The sequence below is a fragment of the Stegodyphus dumicola genome, chromosome 11 (genome assembly GCF_044657685.1).
Source record: "Stegodyphus dumicola isolate Sdum_Otavi_A_Nest chromosome 11, ASM4465768v1".
NCBI lineage: Eukaryota > Metazoa > Arthropoda > Arachnida > Araneae > Eresidae > Stegodyphus > Stegodyphus dumicola.
The window spans coordinates 87,847,921-87,871,093 of NC_140778.1; the positions used below are offsets into that span (position 1 = coordinate 87,847,921).

Genomic DNA, 23,173 nt, shown 5'->3' on the forward strand with positions numbered 1-23,173 from the left:
TAGTGCTGACAAATCAACTTCCAATTCATTACGCGCGGCGTTCCCCCCGCCGAGCAGCGTGAAATTGATAAACAGATTTCGGATTTCAAAACATACTTTCGCTTTAGATCCTTTACATATTAACAAATATATATCGGAAATTCTATTTGATATAATCAAAAGTTTAAGCTTACTTTTATAAAATTGCTCTTACAGTCTGCAAAAAATAATAAGCCGGATCCAATTCGAAAATTAAGGAACAATGCAATCATCAACATTAACTGAAATAGATAATTAGATAATTTTAGCTTATACGTCCATTATACATAAAACGCGCACGCGAAAACGTATTCTGCACTTGCGCACACTCATATGCGCAGTCGTAAAAGGTCTTACGCGCACACGTAAACGCCTATGCGCATGTGTCAACGCGGCGCATGCGCAGAAAGTTTTTAGTTTTGAGGTCCGGATTATAGATCATTCCGAATTATGGGTGTCCGAATTAACGACTTTTGACTGTATTTTGTATATTTAGCTAACTGCTAGTAATTAAAATTAGTATAAGCAAATTAATATTAAATGAATGAATGAATGACAGATGAGTTTCTTGTTATGGTACTCTTCTGTTATTGGGACTGGATTCAGAAATGTATATCTACATACATGTACACACACAAAAAAAAGGGACAGTTCTATATCTCCCGTTCTACTGGACCGATTGACAAAATTCAAATTGCGTTTTTCATGTCTCAAAAGCATGACATATTATATTGTTTACCATGTATATATTAGATTTATATATAGTTTTCATATATAGCTCTATTCTAACATAGTTATTTTGACATGAAATCGGACTTTTTCTGAAATAACATACCAATTTTTTTCCATATTTCGATTTTACGACTCAAATTGTGCCTAAATATGAAATTTTGTAAAATTTGGTGCAAAATTTGTGGAGAAATTCACAAATTTATGTTGGCACTTTTTTTTCAGTTTGTGCCATGAATAGTTCACTTCGTGAACTTCTTAATATATGGCAACCTGTTTTCCTTTCCCGTGAGTGGTTACAATCATTCCTTTTTTCAAATAATGTTTTTCATATTATATTTTTAATTATAATTGTTATTATTTTAAGTAATTGTTTCTTTTTCCAATTTCATTTTAATTGTTTAAGTTGCATGGTTTCTTTCGAATAATTGTTTTAAAAATTTCTATTTACCTACTTGAACTGTGCAGTTTAAATAAAAGGTATATTGTTTATTTTTTTCAAAGTTTTCTTTAGAATTTTTTTTTTTTTTTTTTTGTCATATACAGTCAAAAGTCGTTAATTCGGACACCCATAATCCGGACCTCAAAGCTACAAACGCGCATGCGTCACGTTGATGCATGCGCGTAAGACCTTTACGGCTGCGAATTTGTGTGTGTGCATGCGCAAAATACGTTTAGGAATGCGCGTTTAATGTATAACGGACGGTATAAGCTAAGCTAAACTTATCTAATTCAGTTAATGTTGCAGATAGCGTTGTTCCTTAATCTTCGAATTGGATTCGGCTTATTATTTTTTGCAGACTGTTACAGCAGTTTTATAAAAGTAAGCTTGAACTTTCGATTATGTCAAATAGAATTTCTAATATATATTTATTAATATGTAAAAAGGATCTACAAAGCAAAAGTATGTTTCGAAGTCCATTAAACAAAAAGTGGAATAGTTGCAAAAAATGGATAAAGGTATATCCTTCGTTTCTCTAACCATTCCGAAATCTGTTTATCAATTTCACGCTGCTCTGCGGCGGAGGGGAGGGGGACGCCGTGGCGCGCAATGAATTGGAAGTTGATCTGTCTGCACTATCCTTATCTTCAGGGCAGATGTTTTTATTTTATTTGGCTTATAATTCCTTACTAAATGTAGTATTTCATCTCGATGTACTCCGTCTTTGATTTGATTTAAAACAAGTTCCTCATCATTACATTTCGCTTCCGATAGTTAAGAAAATGACAGAGGTTATTGAAAATGAAAAAATTTCGATTGACAAATTAATCGGTATTCTCGACACAGCAATTATACTACTTGAACAGCGGAACTTTGTAACTAAACAAGAAATTATGTCTGTTTAATAGAATTAAAGAGAAAGTATTATCATATGAAACGAAGCAACTTAAACAACTTACATTGAAAGATATGTTTAATAAAGTAAACAAATAAATATTAAGCTTTTTCCTTTTGTAAATTTTGATACCCTTTAGATCATAATTGTTCTTTATTTCATATTTTTAATTTTGTAATTTCTGCATGCCATCTTACCAGATTTAAACTCATGATCTATAATCCGGAATCGCCGAAGTCCCGACGAGTCCGGATTAACGACTTTTGATTGTATATTATTTTAGGTAATTTTTAAATTTTTTGACTTATATTTTAACTGTTTGTGTCGCATTGTCTCATCAGATAATTGTAATATAAATTTTCCAGGATTTTATTTTACCTATTTGAATTGCAGTTCTTTCAGAAGAATACTTTGTGTCCCAGACTACGGTGCATCTGAAAATTGAATATATTAAAAGAGAAAATACAGTAAAGCACAGTTAACATGCCTTCCAATGTTCCGTTTAGAAAAGATATATAAATGAGAAAGATGTATACCCGACATTTTCACATATACAGTACAAAATCTTCAATCTGGACCTCAAAGATACAAACTTTCTGCGCATATGCTTTTACACATGCGCATATGCATTTTACGCACATAATACGTTTACGCATGCACGTTTAATGTATAATGGATGGTATAAGCTAGGCTAAAATTATCTAATTATCTATTTCAGTTAATGTTGCAGATTGCGTTGTTCCTTAATCTTCTAGTTGGATCCAGCTTATTATTTTTTGCAGACTGTTAGAGCAATTTTATAAAAAGTAAGCTTGAACTTTTGATTATGTCAAAAAGAGTTTCCGATTCTGGAGCTGCCATAGGAACTACAAAGCAAAAGCATGTTTCGATGTCCATCAAACAAAAAGTGGAATTGCTGCAAAAAACGGATAAAGGCATGAAGAAAGTGACAGAGCAGTTAGTGAAAACGAAAAAATTTCAATTGACAAGTAAGTCTGTATTCTTGGCACAGGAATTACATGACTTGAACAGCAGAACTTTGTAACTGAACAAGAAATTATGTCTGTTTATAGAATTAAAGGGAAAGTATTAGCACATAAAACGAAGCAACTTAAACAACTTACATTGAAAGAAATGCTTAATAAAGTAAACAATAAATATTATGCTTTTTTTTTTGTTGTTGTTGTAAATTTTGATACCCTTTAGATCATAATTGCTCTTTATTTCATAAATTACGGTTTCATATTTTTAATTATATAATTTCTGCATGCCATCTTACCAGATTTAAATTGATGATCTATAATCCGGAATAAACCCTAATCCGGAATCGCCGAATTCCCGACCAGTCCGGATTAAAGACTTTGTACTGTATTGCTTTAAATAGCTTTAACATTGTGCTCATTGCTTTACACAATTTTATCATCCTACATTTAGTTTCTTAAAATGTTATTCATATTTTAGTCAAATATTTTATTTTTCAAATCGCAAGAATCAAATATCATAAGATTAAAAAGTTTTAAATTAAAAAAAGATACTAAATTTTGTGCAAAAATTTATTTTTTTCTTTTTAATGGATTGCTCTTTTTCTTCAGGCATTCTGTAAGTATATTAAAAAGCATCCAACTTTTCAAAGCATCTTGGTATTTCTGACATCCATTTTAAATAAAGTTCTCGCCTTCCATTTAATAAAGCGGCCCACAAACGGCCGAACGGTAAAGTCGCTGAACACTGGTAGTTCACTCCGAGGTTTGAATCCCGGCAAACAGGCTGGTTGCATGGGCGTTTTCATGGTCTTTTTCATTGTAACGTGTATGCCAGCTGGTTTCCCTTAGAAAGTTCTTCATAAAGGCATCCCTCCTTTAAGGCAGATAGCCCTGCTTTGCCATAACTTAATAATCTCTCCAGATTAAATCTGGTTCCAGAGGCTATAATTTGGTAATTACATTCAAAGTGGTATTAAATAGATTATTGTTCTCTGTCTGCATACGAATTCTGATAAATAAAAAGACAATGAGCTGTGCTATGTAGCCATGTATTTCTCTATTGCATTATCCTCATAGATATTCTACTAATTAGATATGGACACCAATTTTGGGATAGAGAAATTCAGTATTTTACACAATGCCAACAATTTGCTTAATACAACAGTCACCAGAGAAGCATATAACTGGCACTCTCAGATAAACTTATGTATCTTTCTATTTCCTTCAGCATTTCTAAAACCTGGAATTTTCATATGCTAGGATGATCTAAAAGGTTATAATGGTATTATGCCTCCAGAATTAATTACATTATTATAATGTAAGTGTTTAAAACATTTATTTTTAATGATTTACTTCACTACTTCTGAAATTAATGATTTTTCATACTCAAGGTGAAGAGATTTAATTAAATGGTACTCTTTTGTTATCAGGGACTGAATTAAGAAATGTATATATGCACATGTGTTATATATATGTGTGTGTGTGTGTGTATACATACAAATAAATGTGTACATACATATATATATGAATACATGAACACATACATACATACATTTTCGAATCCAGTCCCGATAACAGAAGAGTACGAAATAAAGAGCTGTTTTTTACACAACTTGTAATATTCTTTTTCTGCACTAGAGATAACGATTCTAAATGTCTTAAAATTATATACGCATATCACATGAAGCCCGCCGTGCTCCCCCCCCCCAGAAAAAGAGGGAAAGAGAATATTAACATGAAATAAAAATTTAATCTGGTAGACGAATCCATAACAATTCCCTCAAAGAGTAAAAACACTTGCAAGAATCAGAGAGATGGGTGCCATTTTTACAAGAAACCAGATTTAAAAAAAAAAAAAAAAAAGTATTCTCTTTTGTTTATGAACGAATAATACTGAAAATAGTTTTGAAGAAAATATTCGAAAACCACATTTGCATAAAACTCAGTTGATTGTGGGACGAAATGGTTTCTTTGAAACTGACGCTTTATTGGAATGGAATTTTCTCCACCCCCATGTGCATTCTCATGGGTCAAATCTTGCATTTGTTAACTAGTATTGTTGATAACAATTAATCTTTAGTAGGGAACACGAGATTGGTTTTGGCGATTATTAACGAAATTATGGATATTATTGGCGACAAGTTATAATATTTTATTGATTATTATCCTTTTCATTAATTCCAAATAAGTATTTACCAAAATTTATACCGCAAAGTGAAAAATAGTATAATTTATGTATAAAACTGATCTGGCATTAATGTGCAATGTAAAAGTTCTATTGACAATGCATACAGAAATTAGTTTGAAAAAAAAAAATTAAAAGCAATGACATAAGATATCTTGAAACATACCTATCATAAAATATATTTTCAAAACAAATGAAAAACTAACCCATATTCCAAATGGCCTCCAGGTATTTGCCATAATCCAGCTCCTATCTTCCCTTTTCTTTTTCCAAGAACAACACAATGCGGATGTAAATCGCTTAGTACGAATACTGCAATTCCTACTCCAGGTCTGAGTTTAACAGGTTGCAAAGATACTTCATCCATTTTCAGTCTCTTGTTTATTTACTTACTTCCAACCCCAATGGTTAAGAAACCATATCCGTTGTGTTTGCTTATGAACGCAGAATTAGCACTGCCGTATTTAAAAAAAAATAATTCGCAGGAGATCTTCGTTAGGGAAGAGGAGGGAAGAATCAGGAGGGATTATAATGTCTTCCCTTGAAGGCAGGGCGAAAGGTTTGAAGGATGGCTTTACGAATTTCGCAATCTAAGGGGCGTGGCACTTTTGAACACTCCTGTTCCTGTTATGTTGACTACCTCTCAAAAGTTGAAAATCGTAGTATGATACCAAAAAGAAGAAAAACAAACAAAAGGTAAATGAAACAAAACCGTAATTAAATAAGAATGAGGAAATAAGAATGAAAATTTGTCCTTCCTTAGACAAACCGTTTACCAATCTCTGCTTGTTAAATATTTATTTATTTTAATATAAGCAAATGAACTTTACGTAAATGCAAAAAATATGTTATTAATACAACCTGTTAATGCAACAGTGTTTAATTTTAGTACATTGTCGTTCTAACAAGAATGTTATGTGTTAGAATGCGGAATTCTCTCAACTTGCTTGGCAGAATTATATGTTGTAAATCAAAAGCTATTTATTTGAAAATTTTTTATGTGTAATGTTGCTTCATTAAATAGTTAATAATTAATATTAACTTCTCAGCCTGGACTGAAAGATAAAGTAGCAAAAAAATTCGGTGAATTTTCGGATTGTATCTTTCAAAGGCTACGAAATGCGTGTAGCTGATAGAAAAATATTGATATTTTTTCCTTAAGTCTCAGGTGTAATGAAAGCAACTATTAACAGAAGTGAATCCAGTGGCATGCGACTACTAATCTATTAACACGCGACTTGCATTATTCTATAAAACAAAGATAATTATAAAGTTAATACTTGATAAGCACTCATCTCTATATACCTCATTCAAGACAATCTAACTGTTCGATACCTGACCTTAAAGTTCCCCATTGCCACCAGATCTATTTGTCTACACTAAGGAGGTGACAACTCTGCTATCCCTTTACTAGGATTATGCAAAAAGCGAGCGCTGTATTTTTCTTTTCTTTTCCTCTAATATCAGGTTTTGTCAGTAATCAAGGAACCTCACGTATCGAATTCCTTCTAACGAAAATTTTCGCGCAACCAATTGAAAACTGCGTACAAACTGCGACATTAGCCCATGCACATGAATCAGGGCTGATACAGGCTTCTGCATTCCAAGATGTAATTCTATGTTGGTGAGAAAAGCATGTTTATCAGTTTTTTCCCCCTCTTTTAAACTCGATAACATAATGTATTTACTTAATTTTTTATAAAAGTATTTGAAAAATTTAATAAAAAATAACGTTAAATTTCGCAAGCATCGCTAAATGTTGCAAAACACTTTGATTAGGAATATTTTAATGTAGGAGAAGGCAGAACAGGAAGTGCGTCTTTTCTTAGTTTATTCAATTTTAGATTGATTATCACGGATACTCGGATACTCATGATTATCATGGATACTCGAATACCCAATTATTACACAAGCATCAGCTACCTTGGGTAGCTCTTTCCTATATCTCAGGTAGTCCCAGTGTGAGGTGAGACGAAAGTAAAGAGTCCTTATTTGCACTCTTAAGGAGTGATTCGTGAAATTAAAATGAGGCATCTTATCCACTGTCGAAGCTCTTGGCAGTGTCCGCGACAAGAGTTGTCGGTATATCAATTTTCAATACGTATATTTACAGCACTCATGTCATACGCAAAATTCAATAAATAAAATGAACAAATTTAGTAGAAAAAATATACTGTGTTCATAAAAAAAGATGCGAAAACAGTGTCTTAAATTTAAGAACATATGTACAAATTCACGGCACTTTTTTTATTTATTAAGATCCTTGGGGTTATTCCTCGGAAATGAAACAGCAGTGACTAAGTTGAAATTCGTGCGCAGCAAATAGTCTAATATGAATATTGGATAACTCCATAATTTAAAATTTCGGCAAGTATCGCAGTAGAGCAACTCGCTGCACTGCTGAAACAGACAAAAGGCAGACAGGCAAAGCAGACAGATGTCTTTTGTTGCACCCGCTAAGTCTTTTTACATCCAATGGGCGAAAAATCAAGCATAGGTGCGAACGAAAGGTATATGGAAAGGGTGGTAATTTCGTATTTCAGAGGACAGTAAAAAGGAACTTCGTATATTTTATACGGGCCCGCCAGCGGCCGAGCGGTAAAGTCGCTGAACGCTGGTAGTTCGGTTCGAGATTCGAATCCCGCGAAAGGGCTGGCTGTGCATGGGCGTTTTCGTGGTTTTCCCCATGTGTAACGTGTATACGAGCCAGTTTCCCTTAGAAAGTCCTCCACGAAGGCATTCCTCCCCTTAGGCAGATAGCCCTAGTGTGCTTTGCCATAATTAAATACACCACACCACGTATATTTTATACGAGTTCGAAAGGCCAGGAAGAAAAGATGGGACAAAAAATAAATTAAAATGTAAATGCCCCAAAAGTAATGCAGAGAAAAATATATATATATAAATAATTTTGAAAAATAAAAAAAGGGCTTATAGAAAGAAAAGGAAAGGAAGTAAGAGAATTTTCTTTAAAAAAAAAACAACGATTGTGCCCATGAGTGTAGTCAAAAAGGGAAGGAAATTGTTGTCATTTACATTAAATAGAGTCTTCCAGGTGCGTGTAATGAGTGTGTTTTGTAAAGCTGAATAGATGGGAAGATGGGGGAAAATTAATTATAAAAATATAAATATCGGGGAGTCCAGTCACATAACAGTAAAAGTCTAGTTTAGAAGCTAACTTTTGCTGACAGGGAAACTAAAATTTAAAACATGTGAAACAATTATGTTAGCCTCTACCTTGAGACACAGTAACAAAAGACACATAAGATCAAAATACATATAATATCAGGCAAAATTATATATTAACTAAAGTCACATCATCTTTTGCGGTTTCCAACGTATTCATACTTTATTCAGATAACAGCATCAGACAAAATCATAAATCCAAACACTGCAAGAACATATCAGCAAAAATAAATAAGTAAATACATTACACACTTTATTTTTATTTTAATATTAATTATTTAAAAAAAAATAAGCATTTTATTTATTCATTATTTAACCGTCATAATTTATTATATTTGTAATAGTTTATCAAGTTGAGGCATATTGTATTAATATGCTTTTAGTTTAAATATGGATTAATCTTTGTCTGTCATATGCGTAAGAAGCAAAACCGCAAATCTATACGTTCATCGAGGACCAAGATCGTGTTTTTTCCCTCTCGACTCGAGAAATTCCTCAAAGGGGCCCCGATGGGTAGTGCTAACAAACGACACTACTGATAAGGGCTACTGATAAGGTTAGCGTCCCCACGAAATGGTTAAAAAAAAAAAAAAAAAAAAAAAACCATATGATTTAAAGCAATTAAAACTAAGTATTTAATGCCAGAAGATAATAAAATGAGCACATAATAATAATGAACATAATAAATAAATGAATTTAAAGGTATTTTAGTGACAGATATTTGATTTAGTTTAGAGAATAGAAGTTCTACTTATCTGAATGTTCCGTCTTCATGTTGTAAAAGATTACAAGGAAGATAAGAACTTTAGGTACAGGAGAATTTTCGGTTTTGAGAATGGGGCATTGTAGAGGATATTCGCAAAAATGTTTCTTAAGGAAATGAAAATTTTCTGAAAAACACCTTTGAAAATTTAGGAGCTCGTCTAAGATCCTGCCTCCATCGTACATGATCATAGCGCCCCAGACAGCACAGCACTGAAAGTTTTCGTTGTTGGTTGGTTACGGTTCCACTTTTGAGGTCACGATGAAGAGAATGAAGTTGGTTCCAAACGTAGTAAGTAGCCCCTGGGATGATTTCAGAAGCTTATTTTAGATAACTTGTAGTTACGTAATAGCGTTTTCGGTGACAATTGCCCATGCAGGCGAGGCGTAAGTGAAAATGGATCGAGTTGATTTTCTGGTCAGGTTTTAAAAATGGCTTTGATGATTTGTAATGCATTCTGGTATTATGTGAGAGTTTATCCCGCTCTTACCAGATTCTCACTGAATCCCACAACAAGCCTCATGCTTGAAAGCTCCTTAATTGGGTATTATCCATATAAATTAGAGCCAAAGAGAAAGAAGCGAGGCACTTTATATTCTCACGGCTGTTGAGAGTAATGAAAAACTGGCTAACTACTCTCCTTTGCGAAGTAACCAGTCTGGAGTTACTTTGCGGACAAATGTCCATAAATGACGTTACAAATGCTATTTCAACAAAAGAATTCAATAAAATATGACTGAATATGCCCATGCGATATATTAAAATAATTCGCAAACTGCAGCATCTCCCCCTTATAAACTTTAGAGTGTTAGAATCAGGTCAAATATTTATAATGATTTTTGCGTCATCGTCTTGCTAAAATGCAGTTTGGAAGCTTGAGCTTAAAGAGGATTTATTATATTATTTTAACAATCAGAATCAAAATTTTCAAGATTCAGCAAAATTAAAGGTAGCAATTTCTTTAAAAAATGGCAAAGAGAAAATATTATTTCATATTAATATTGTTAAAGTAGTTGATTGTAATTTATTGCCATTATCTTCACAGCTATAAGTCAAAGTGTGCTTGAAAAGCTGTCAATAAAGATGTTGAAGTGAGCAGGGAAAAACATATATAGTTCTCATATTTTTTTTGTCATGGCAAAAATAAATATTATAATCATAATTAATTGAGCTGCGAAAGCAAAACGGTAAGTAAACCGCCGAAGGGGGAGTGGCTAGCTCTCCATGCAAAGGGAAACAGTTTACTTTAAAATATGACCATTTTATGTTACAAGTCATATATTTTATGCATTTAACTTTATCCTCTGTTCAACTAACTATTTAATAACGGAATTTGATTTTTAGTCACATTTGTGGTGCGAGTTTTAAAAATATCTATTCAAAATCTAAAAATTTTTCTTATGATTGTTCGTTCATGTTAAGGCTTTTTCAAAGTAAGCATAAGTAGTATTTATAAGATGGAAAATTAGAGAATTATTTATAGTATTTAGAACAAGTATAATCAATTTATTGTTTAAGTAATAAGTTGCGTTTTTTTTTTTTTTTTTTTTTTTTTTTTTTTATACTTTTAATGCTAGCATTCATTGATGATAGCCTGCAATTAACTAATGTAAAAATTACTCCAATTACATAACTTAAAATTAAAATGAAATGGTGCGAAAAGTAAAGGAAAATCGGCGATCTTTAATTTACATCTGACAGAAACGAAGCTGGATGTGATTAGATTCTGCCTCATGGGCTAAAGGAGTAGAGTCTTTTAGCCCATGAGCATGCGTGAAGCATAAATTAACATAGCAACAATAAATTTCAAAGAATACCATCGGGGCCACCAGCGGCCGAGCGGTAAAGTCGCTGAACACTGGTAGTTCGGTCCGAGGTTCGAATCCCGCGAACGGGCTGGCTGCATGGGTGTTTTCGTGGTTTTTCCCATGTGTAACGTGTATGCGAGCCAGTTTCCCTTAGAAAGTCCTCCACGAAGGCATCCCTCCTCTTACGCAGATAGCCCTCGAGGCTTTGCCGTAATTAAATAACCTAACCTAACCAAAGAATACCATATACATAGCGTTAAGTTTGAACTTTAAAAAAATCTACGAATTGCACAATCTAGGCAGCGAAGGAATCTACGAACTACACACACCTCGCTTTAATAAATTAACATAACAACAATAAATTTCAAAGAAGCATGCGTGAAGCATAAACGATGCCCTAGCATGGCTTATGCTTCACGCATGTGCAATGACAAGCTTCTTTAGCGTTATTAGCTGGCGTCCATTATACAGAATTGATGATGTATCATGAGATTGGCAACTAAAGACATCTTACTATTCCACTAAATTTTGTCACGTTGCAGAAGTAAGCCTGAATAAGAAGCTTGAACGTTGAAGAAGTTAAGCTGTTTCTGATTTCTTATACTTAGCGTCATTAGTATGAAAGGGGCCCACCAGCGGCCGAGCAGTAAAGTCGTTGAACACTGGTAGTTCGGTTCGAGGTTCGAATCCCGCGAACTGGCTGGCTGCATGGGCGTTTTCGTGGTTTTCCCCATGTGTAACGTATATACGAGCCAGTTTCCCTTAGAAAGTCCTTCACGAAGGCATCCCTCCCCTTAGGCAGATAGCCCTCGGAGCTTTGCTGTAATCACACACGCACACATTAGTATGAAAGGTAATGGCTGTACTCTTATATGCACCCTCAGGTGGCCAAATGCGGCGATATGTGTTGTGCGGTGGTTTTTGGCGCTATTGTGTGTTCTGCGATGGTTTTGGTGGTGATGTTGGTTTCTAGGGCAACCCTTTTTACGTGGAAACTTAGATTGCCTTCAGTTGCTAGTTGGTTCTGTGGTGTGTGGTTTTAAATGATGCAATGAAAGACGTGTTGGCAAAATTTTAATCGCGTGCCTAATACAACTATTTTTTCGGGTGGCTGGAAATTCTACAAGTATTTAGGAGAAGACGGGTTTGAATATTTATTTGTGAAACATAGAATGAATTTTGTGGATAGTTAGTCTGGCTGTCATATAAATACGATAGAGATTACGTGGCGGCATGTTAAAGCTACGTTGCCTACTTATATTCAGAAACGCATTTTTGAGTTTTATGTGGTGATTTATATATTTTTCCATCGTTGTTCTGAAATGAGAGATTTTAACAAATTTGTGGTGAAATTGTTTTGGTGATGTTTGAAATTGATATTTCTGCTGTTCGAAGACGCATTCATTCATGGTAAGTGCATTTTATTTAATTCTTGTTCTTATTTTGTAGAATTGTTTGTTGTCATTTTTTGTATGAATTTCTGTCGTTATTGTTTTTTTAATTGTTTGAAATTTGTTTTAGTTTATTTTGTTGATTAGTGCACATTGCCTAGATTGTGCAATTCATAGATGTTTTTAAAGTTTAAACAGAACGCTGTGTTTATTGTTATGTTAATTTATTTAAGCGAGGTGTGCGCAGTTCGCAGATTCCTTCGCTGCATAGATTGTGCGGGTAAAATGCAGAATTGTCCACTTATTTGTTTGGCGCTTTTTACAAGAGTAAGAAGAATTGGATTTTTGTCAATTTTCTTTGAGATTTTAAGTGAAAAATAGGTCGATGTGTACATGGATACCAAGTTTGTGCAATTCTTAAAAATGCGCCAAGCAGTGGGTGGTTCTGCCTTTTTCGCGATTGTGCAATTCTGTGATGTTTTTTGTTAAGTTAAAACATATCGCGGGTTAAGTAGACTTTAAGGTACCCCTTGTATCATGGCGAAGTTGTTGTTTGATTTATCGCCAAGTTGTTGTTTCATTTATGGTAGCCTGAGTAGTTGAATATTATGGAAATCGTATTGTGACGTAATCGGGTGCATGATTATGGGAAATTTTGAATCATGGGATGTTTTGTAAGCGTTTTTGTGGTATGCGTTGGTTTGGTTCTTTAGACGGTAGAATGGCCGAATGTAGTAAGATTAATTTGAAGTTTCTATAGGATTTGGAGACAAAGGGGAAAAGAGCTTTAATTGACTGGTGTGTAAACGAAGGTTTACTTAGTAGCCATTATAAGTGTCCTGTATGTAGGAAGGATATGCGTCTAGTCGAACGTAAAAACCGTTTAGATGGATTTGAATGGGTTTGTAGGAAGAAAGGTTGAGATGGTCACTATGTGAAGCGTTCGCTCAGAAAGATTACCTGGTTTGACAAAAGTCATTTTGAGTATGATTGATATTTTGATTTTTACGTGGCTCTGGGTGTACGAAGCGAACTCGAAAATCATGGTAAGTGAATATTTGTTTTTGATAGTGCTTAAATGTATAACATGTTTCTCCTTTTTTATGTTATTTTATTTTTTGATTTAAAATGTATTTTGTTGAGATTATGTTATTTTTTGTTTGCCTATATTGTAGAATTGGTGTTCCTTTGACTTTTTAAGTGAAAATATATCGATGTGTACATGGACAAAGTAAAGGGAGTGCACAATTCAAGTTTGTGTGATTCTGGGATTTTTTTTTAAAGTGAAAATAGGACGACGTGTACATGGATAAAATCAAAGGAGTGCGCAATTTCATTTTTGTGCAATTCAGGGTTTTTTTTAAGTGAAAATAAGTCGATGTGTACATAGATACCGAGTTTGTGCAATTGTTTGTCTTGTTATTTTGGGTTTGTGTAGCGGCGATTTTGGGCGCAAAAATCGCTGCTTCGCAAGCCAAAATAACGAGTCAAAGACTATCGGTAAGAGAATTTCGACTGCTGCTTTTCTCCCCGAATGCTTTACGGTATTACTTAGAGGGTTCAGTGACTAGCTGTTCGGCATGGAGGACGCAGAACTCGGATCGCTTTACGCATTATTCGCGCATTTTTATATGCTAAAAGAAGATGTTGATAAACTTTAAGAACTAAAGGAATCGATAGGTATTACCGAGGAACAGGAAAAATGTCTTAGATCTATGTGAGCTGAGTTGGAAGCGAAACATCATATGATACTTTGCAAAGAGGGTGTAGAAGTTCTAAAGCAGGTATTTTCTAATACTAACAATAGGCAAAATTCACAAAAATCAGACAACGGTTGGCAGGATGCACCCGTTTCAAAACGCGGTAGGAAACATAGCAATTCGAACGAGGAAACGCACCCTCCGCTAAAATCGGCAAATCAGTTTAATTCCTTACAAGAGGACTTGCTAGAAGCGTGAAAAGCACAGTGAAATAAAGCCTACGTCGAAGTAGACACAATGTCATCATAATGTAGGATTTCCATTCAATTTTCACTTTCGCCATGAGGAGGAATACCGAAATACGGAAGCAAAAAATACAAAGTTCTTCGTAATAAAAAGACACAAATGAAAAAAAAAAAATACTCTTCGTTATTATAAAATAAACTAACGTGATATGTACGTCCCATAGTAGTTTAAGTAAAAGACTTCGCTTGGGACTATCTCTTTTCTAAACCCATTCCACGGTCTAGTCCGCCAAGCAACTGAGCTCCGTTACCTAAAAGTTTAAATTTCTAACTAATACCACCCCCCCAAAAAATTGTAGAAGTCAAATAAAAAGATATGCCCAGTTCAGAGGTGAATGGAAATAACTGCTTATTTTAATATGAATCAGAATCCTTGTACAAATCTTAAATTGCCAGAGTTTTTCTTTTGTCTTCCTGGCACTAAAGCTACAACTGAGTGAGTATTTAGCATTAAAGACACTTTTTGGACTGATGATAAGACGCAAAATAGCCGAAGCAGTTATACTCCAGAGGATCAACAACTTCATACAAAGCAGAATATCCTGACACTCTGACAGTTCGGCTTCAGACGGCAATTCTCAAGTACAAATCAACTCTACAGAGTGGTGGAACTTATTAGTGAAGGCTTACAACACAGAAAAGTTACAAGTGAACTGTTTTCGGATTTTGCAAAGTGCCTTCGATCGTGTTTGGCGGATGACCCTCACATACAAGTTACACATTCTGGGTTTTCCAGGTTACGTCATTAACCTCTAACACTAGCTAATTAAATCCTACCTAGCAGGTAGATACTTTGTCGTTCACTTATCAGGTACATATTCTACACGTAGGGCTATTTTAGCTGGCGTACCACAGGGATTACTTCTTGGACCCACACTTTTAATTTATATGTGAACGACATTCCCAGTACACCCAACACCGCACTCGCAATGTATGCTGACAAGACTGCGATTCTTACACAAAGTGCATTTATAGCCCAGGTTACAGGAATACACCCACGCACTAGAGACCTGGCTATGCAAATGGAAAATCCTGGTGAATGTTAGCTCAAGCAATCTTATTCATCAAGAGAAAGAAATCCAATACAAATTTGCAGTTTTATGGATAATCAATTCTTAGGACCAGTCAGGTCTGTTATCTTGAGGTGACCACCCTCAGTACTTTATCATGGAACCCACACATTACATCTTTTTTGTAGAAATTTACAGCGCGTAAAGCTAAACTCTTCCTCTTAATTGCTCGAAACAGTGTTCTATCTATAGACAATAAATTACTTACTTACAAATTCGTTGTATGTCCCATGTTATGTTATGCCTGCCCAGTCTGGACATATTCTTGCCGCTCATATCGTAAAAAGCTGCAAGCTGGCCAAAGCAGGTTTCTTAGTCAAACTATCAACGCACCTTGGAATATGCAGAACAATAGAATCCATGACGAACTGAATGTTGAACAGCTCAAGTCGTATTATTCCTGTGTGACAGGTAAATTTTATGAAAATCGGAAATTGATAAACAGTCCTGCAATTTCCATTTCTGGTTATGATTTTAATAATCGAACTACTAGCAAAAGGTCTACGTCCAAAATGATTAAATTTATCAATTGCCTTTTTCGTACTTACATTTTTTTTTCCTCACTATTTTCTGCTTCACTGCATTACTAAATATGTATGTTTCTGTTTAAGTATTTATTGTTATTTATTTTGACTAAATTTTAAACACTCAATGCACCAAAGATTCGCACTCACCTCTCATTGCTTCTCATGCCCTGCTTTATATATATTTTCTATGTTTTCAGCTCACATCACCAGCCTGTCCGGATGCTTCTGGTATTTTCTTTAGTCCCCTTTAATTTTATCGACTCGCAGACTTCATCATTTCTATCTATTTACGTTAAAATAATAATAATAATAAGGTTATTTGAATTTGTGTAGCTTAAATTATCTTATCTTGTTATGTACTGTTAAAACTCATTACTCTACGTGATAATTATTTATATATCTCTTTTTAGGTATTGCAAAGTATTTATTCGCAATTGCTTTTATGATTGGGGTAAGGTCTCTGGCCTAGGAACCCCAGTGTTACATCACTTTCTCTCGGGTTGGTGATAAGACGCAGCTTGAAGTGGACGATTTGAAGGGTATGTTAATCGCCAAAGTAAATTTTTATGAAAATGGCACGGACTTTTATAAGAAAGAAAACATGTTCTAAGAAATATATTCATGCTTCGGAGAAATATAAGGCTACTTCATCAAAATAATTTAGAAGAGTTCCAAATTTATTAGTTTAAAGATGATTACTGCTTTTTTATTCATTCTTTATTGATTTAAAAAATATATATATCAAAATTAAAAAATAAAAGAAAAATTGTTTATTTTGATTTATATATACATATTGATCTACATACACCCTCCACCACAATAACAAATAATAATACAATCATTTATTTGTAAATAAAAATATTTAAAAGATTATATATATAACGTCTTGAAATTCGAAATCTGGTCACCTTAAATACAATACTCCGATCGAAGTTTATAAACTGAACCTGACAGTTTTTTCCACCGTTTTGAGCTTTAGATCTATTTTTTATTTTAGTCCATGAGCCGAAATTATCCGCTGCTCTCGTAAATTGGGGTTTTAGTGAGCCGTTCTTTCGACTTGGGCAATTATAGTGACATTTTATACCAATGCAAACTTAATTAACAAAAGCAAAACTAACTCCGCGAGCATTTTTATATTTGCTATAAATACGAGAGATAATGGCGCTAGTTGGAAATAAAGCTAACGAAGCTGGGCCATATAAATATTCAATTATTTACATCATGTAAATTCAAGTCAGGTGGTCTATTAGCAGAAAACTCGGGACCAGCGAACGCACGTCTAGTAAACAATGTTCTCCAACTACTAACCAAACTCAATTTTGCTCCTCTCACATTCTTTGAATGTTTCGTTGGTTTAAAACTCTACACATGAAACGACTTCTCTGTATATGAATTCGGATTTTGGATAAGAAAATAAGACCAGTGCTATAGGTGGTCTATAAGTCGATTTGCTGTATTTCAACGGATTCCTCTGTAATCGAACGAAAGCCTTTATATACTTTACCGCAGAGCACAGCATAGGGCCGTAGTGGATATCATGGAGATAAGTGTGTTAACTTCTTCTAGGATCTAGGAACGTATCTTTTCTTCTGGCATCAACTTCTAGGAGTTCTAACCAGTAGTTAAACATTTTACCAAAGGCCCTTACTAATCATAATAAAATAAGAGGTGTATTGAAGAATACACCACACCCGAAGGCGAGATCGAAGTCATGAGATAAACTCAGTAAATAGTCATTTTTAAATGCAATTAAATGGTATGTCATTAGCAGTGGTCGGTGCAAAATAAGTCCTAAGTTTCATAAAATTGTTAAATAAGACGTAAAATAAAACTGTCGAAGTTCAAAAAGGCGAATTTGAAGAGATAATAATGTCCTTATTTTTCAGAAACACAATTCGGGTACAGTACAATTAATTAATCATGCAAGAAAATTTATTTCCTTAAAGTTGCAGAGTAAACACCACGTGATGAGAGATGGCCAGTAGCGAGTGAAGGAGTCATAAGACCGTGAACTAAAACTTTTCACTGTAAGCAAAGTCTTTGCTATAAAACACTTTACAGTACTAAATAAATTCTTGGTTAAATAGAAATAATAAGTAAAATAAGTAAGTAATATAAGTTAAGTCCATAAGCTTTGTCAGAGCATAGTCCAAAACATAAGCAAAACTTGATTAAATGAAGAATATTGAAATACGTGAAATAAGTAGAATAAAATATATATACTGTACGCTACCACCATAATGCATTATGATGGATAGTTCGCGGTCTTTTTACTACATGTTCGTCTGTGGGATCATAATTTGTGAGTTCTTTTATAGCCGGGTATTGCGAGTTTTTCATTTTTTCAAAGAAGTTGTGTGCAGTAGTTAGTATTTGATCGTGAATCGGCAGAATCTTTAAATCCTTATGAATTTGCGCGTTACGCACAAACCAAGGTGCTTTGGTAATGCTTCAAAGAATCTTATTCTGTAAGACGTTTATTTTCTGGCGTTCAGTTTTTCCAGCAATCGCCCATGCAGGAACTGCATAAAGTAGAATTGGTCTGATGAGGGTGATGTAAAGTTTTCTCTTGATGTTGAGATTTAATTTAGATTTCCTTCCAAGCAGGGAGTAAAGAGACATGAATGCTGCATTAGCTTTATTGATGGTATACTGGATATGATCCTTGAAATTTAAAGCTTCGTCAGCGTACACTCCTATGTATTTATATGAGCTTGCTACGGGAACTGGTGAGTTATCTATTTATGATAGTTAACAGAATAATTTTTCTTGTATCTGCGGTATAAAACAACACAACATTTAGCTGCGTTAAGTTTAATTTTCCAATCTTCACAATATTTGTTGATTAGATTAGCTTGCATTTGGAGTTTGTCAAGAGCATTTTGTGGATTTCTAGAACTGGTTAAGATAACTGTATCGTCAGCATATTTATAAATAATAGAGTGTAGTGGGACAGGCGTGTCATTTATGAAAATATTAAAATATTTCTGTCCTAAAGCTGAACCTTGAGGGATTCCCTGGAAAATCGTTTTTCTTGATGAGAGAGCTTCCCCGCATCTTGAAACGTGCGTCGGTAGAGTTAAGAATGGGTAAGTTTAATGTAGCTATTAGGCAGAAGGAAATTTGATAATTTGTGAAGTAAACCAGCACGCCAGACTCTGTCAAAAGCCTTCTCGAAATCGAGAAAGCATGCTGCTACTCCATTCTTTTTTCTAAATTCTTGGGCGATAAATTCTACCAGGTGGAGTATCTGATGAGTATTACAATGTCCCTTTCGGAAGCCAAATTGGTTCTTATCAATGAGATCCATTTTTTCTAGGTGGTTAGTAAGTCTTGTACTGACTTTTTACACGTTCAAATACTTTGCCGAGAGCCGGTAACAGGCTAATAGGTCTATAATTATTGGCATTTTTAGGATCTTTTCCAGGTTTCAGGATATTAATAATGATTGAATGTTTCCACTGTGAGGGAAAATAGCAGTGACGAATGCATGCGTTGAATATATTGGTGATAAGAACTATACATCTGTTAGGCAGTGCTTGTAGCGCTTCATTTGAGATATTATCAAAACCTTTGGCTTTACGTTTTTTAAGTTGCTTGATAATTGATTTAACTTCGCCTGTTGAGGTAGGGTCAATGAAATCAGTATTCAGGCTATTGAGAATGCTTGCTATTGAGTAATTTACATCTTTTTCAGTTTCAGAGTTCGTATTATTATGCTTTTGGAAAGTTTTACTAAGTTCTTCGGCATGAATTTCCGCAATTTCTTTTTCCGAACGGTGCATTTGCCCCACATGACGTAAGGGGTGAATCTGATTGGTGATAGTATTTCTTAGGGACTTGGAAATTTTCCAAATAGTATTTGGTTGAAGATCAATATTTTCCAACAGGTTCTCCCAGACTTTAGAGCGATGTTTAGAAATATCTTCTTGAATTTTTCTATTAAGGTAATTAAGGAGTCTTTTATCATTAATATGGCGGGTGATATACCAACGTTTCCTGCATCTGTTCCTTTCTTTGGTTAAATCTTTAATTTCTTCTGGGAGACCGTAGGGGTATTTCTGCTTACATATGTACATGGAGTTGTTAATTGAATTCTGAGTTTTAAAATTAAGTTTGGTAATTTCGTGCTCAATTTCACAGCTATGTTCAAAAGTAGCTCTTCTAGGAATGTTCTGAAGTTGATCTGTTACGAGATTCCAGTTACCCTTAGTACATACTTTGGGAAGTGGGACATAAAATCCATAAAATTCAAACATGATAGGCAGGTGATCAGAAGCTAATTCGTGTAAGACTTCAAGTTGAGGGGTGTTGGGCAGATTTTTCATCAGGACAATATCCAAAATATCTCCAAGTCCATTGGCAATATAATGGGTTGGATTGTTAGGAGCTATGAGTTTAATGTCGCTATTGAGAATGAAATTATTAAGGACAATTCCATTTCTGTTGGTGTTCCTGCAGTGCCAGGCATTATTTTTAGCATTGAAATCTCCTGCAATGATGGTAGGATAATTATTATTAGTGAGAATATTAAGATCTTGAGTAGTAAGCATATTACAAGGAGCATTATAAGCTGAGATGAAAAGATATGGTTCACTGAATCCACTGTAAATCAGGGCGGCTGCATTTTCGATGAAGCAGGAAGTATCGACGTTAAATTTAGTGGCTTTTATATGACTTTTAATTATGATAGCGTTTCCGCATCCTCTGTTGTGGGGTCTATCCTCACGGATGATCTGATAACCATGAATTCTGAATCTGTCACATGCTCGAAGATGTGTCTCATTGACTAACATGACATCAATGTCATGTTTTTCGAGGTAAGAGATTGGCTGGAGTTGTTACTTACGGATTCCATTAGCATTGAAGAAACTAACTTTTAAAAAGCTTTTCGTAGCTGAAATAAGATTAGTAATATTATGAATCGGTTTAAAATTCATAATCGATATTTGACAGATAATCAAAAACGGCCATGCCGACCTCTAATTTTTCAAATATTCCTTTAGCATTTTTGAATTTCTGGAAGAAATCTTTAATTTTTATCATCTGTAGCTTTAACCACTCGAAAAATCCTAATTGGTTAGGTTTTTCAGATTTGATCCTTTCAGCTGGTTTTCATCGCTGATTGGCTGCTGCCAAGCAGGACTGCATTTAGGGATACCCTTCGGATTGAGCGCCGGGAATTTATTTTTATCGTAATGGAATTGTTTCTTCGCCGCTTCTTTTTTGGCTTTAATTTCTTCAATTTGTTTCTGGATATTAAATGGGTGCTTAGGGCAACCTTTAAAGGAAGAAAAATGATCTGCTCCGCAGAGGGCACAGACAGGAGGTTTATCTTTTGTTTGGGAGCAAGTTTAGGTCTCGTGAGGTTTTTCACATTTTAAACAGCGTGCTTTGTATTTGCAGCGATCCCGTGTGTGTCCGTACCGCTGTCACTTATGGCATTGCACGGGACCGGGGCGAGATTTGTAAGGTTCCACGTACACGTCGAGTCCTCTTAATTTCTTTATGTCATATGTAGCTTTACCTTCTTTATTGCGGGTGCATTCAGCTAAGTATACTGGCCAGATGGACAATTTTCCCTCAATGACATGAGTGATTTGACGGATTTTTTTGGATGGGTATTCCCATTTCGTTTATTTCAGATTTGATAATTTCAATATTAGCAGTCTTAGGCAGTTTCTTGATTATAGCTTCAATGGGTTTCTCGCTGTTCAATTTAAAAGTACGGTAGGGGAGTTCAAGTTTATCTAGAAAGTCTGTGAGTATTCTGTAATGTTCAGAGTCGTAAACTCTGATGGTAAGAGATCCACCGGATAAATTTCAGCGGAATTTTGTGATTTGTAATTTTTCTTCAATATCATCTTTTAATTTGGCCCAGTCGCCTGCAAAGTCGGCTAGGACAATAGGAGGAATATGCCCTGCAGTTTTTGTTGGGGCTATAAAATGCCCCTGATTGTTAGTAGAATCCATATTGTCTTCGGGATTTAAATCCTGGAATTTGTTTTTCTGTGCTGGCTCATTAACCTCTGAGCTTGAAAGAGTGCGTTTATGTCTTATGCGAGGTGTAGTAAAACCTTCTTTATCCGTTATGTTTTTCTTATGCTTAATTTTAGCGTAGGTAGATTCGGTAGATTGATTAGTTTCCATGGTAGCTGGTGAGTAATTAGTGGGTTTATCCTGAGTTTGAGTTTCAGTAACGTACTGGTTTAGTGCAGCGATTTGATTTTTGAGATCATTAAGATAAGCTGTGGCGACATCATTCGCGTTAATGAAGCGCCATCTGTGAAACTTCTAGCATGCACTCTTCTTTTCGCCAGAATGGCAACATGAAGCAAGAGACAAAAAAAAGAACGATGACTGATTTTTTTTTTTTTTTTTTGTGTGTGTGTGTGTGTCTGATTCTATATCTAAAAAATGTAAATAAATATTAATCTTATTGGAGAAAGAGCAATGTTTAACATTTCCTATGTTCAAGACATCCACACTGGTTTACCCGGATGCGATTGAATTCAACTTATAAAGTGTCTGATGAAAAAAGAAGAGTGCATGCAAGACGTTTCACAGATGGCGCTTCATTAACGCGAATGATGTTGCCACATAAACTAATTGTTCCTCGGACTGATTGGGAACATCTCTAAGTGAGTAAATATTCTTCCTCTAGTTTTTGCATAATAAGTATAAGATTAGATGGGTGTAATTCTATGGTATTACTTAAACATGCTCGGTTCTTCTGAAAGCCTCCTGTCTCTCCATGATACTTTGTTGATCCGTTCACCTAACCAAATGGCTACGGTAAAATGAAAAACATACTTATCAATAAGTCAAGATGAGACGACAGGAACTCAGCACGGATGATGTAATGGCAATAATGTCGCGCAGATAGAAAGGCAACCCAAAGAAACCAATAAGAACGCCTCCTCAGACTTGTAATCTTGTTCACAATATTTTTACCATTTACACATTTCATTATGGGAAAAGTGGTGACGAAAAGGAAACAGATACCGATTTTATAATGGCTGAAGCCAAAAAAAAAAAAAAAAAAAAAAAAAAAATGTACTGCAATGTTCCTCCACTTACCAAGAAAAGTTCTCATCCTTAATTTCAGAAAAATGCTGCTGTTTAGAGACCAACTTAAAGTTTATTTTCGGCGTTCTCAGGGAACTTC

General features: G+C 34.7%; 1 protein-coding gene across 2 annotated transcripts in view; it reads right to left on the reverse strand.

Annotated features, from left to right (window-relative positions):
- The window catches only part of LOC146994183 (nucleotide triphosphate diphosphatase NUDT15-like), a 38,622-nt gene extending 15,699 nt beyond the window's left edge, over positions 1–22,923 (reverse strand). The window contains exons 1-2 of one of the 2 annotated variants that reach the window (XM_085826977.1): positions 22,819–22,923; positions 16,150–16,285 (exon numbers count right to left, since the gene is read on the reverse strand). In XM_085826977.1, coding sequence (XP_085683103.1) covers positions 16,150–16,166 — 17 coding nt within the window. In that variant the 5' untranslated portion in view covers positions 16,167–16,285; positions 22,819–22,923. Of the gene's footprint in view, positions 1–5,458; positions 5,798–16,149; positions 16,286–22,818 lie in introns of those variants that run through there. The other variant, XM_085826976.1, reaches the window with a different exon arrangement.
- Between the last annotated feature and the right edge of the window lie 250 nt (positions 22,924–23,173).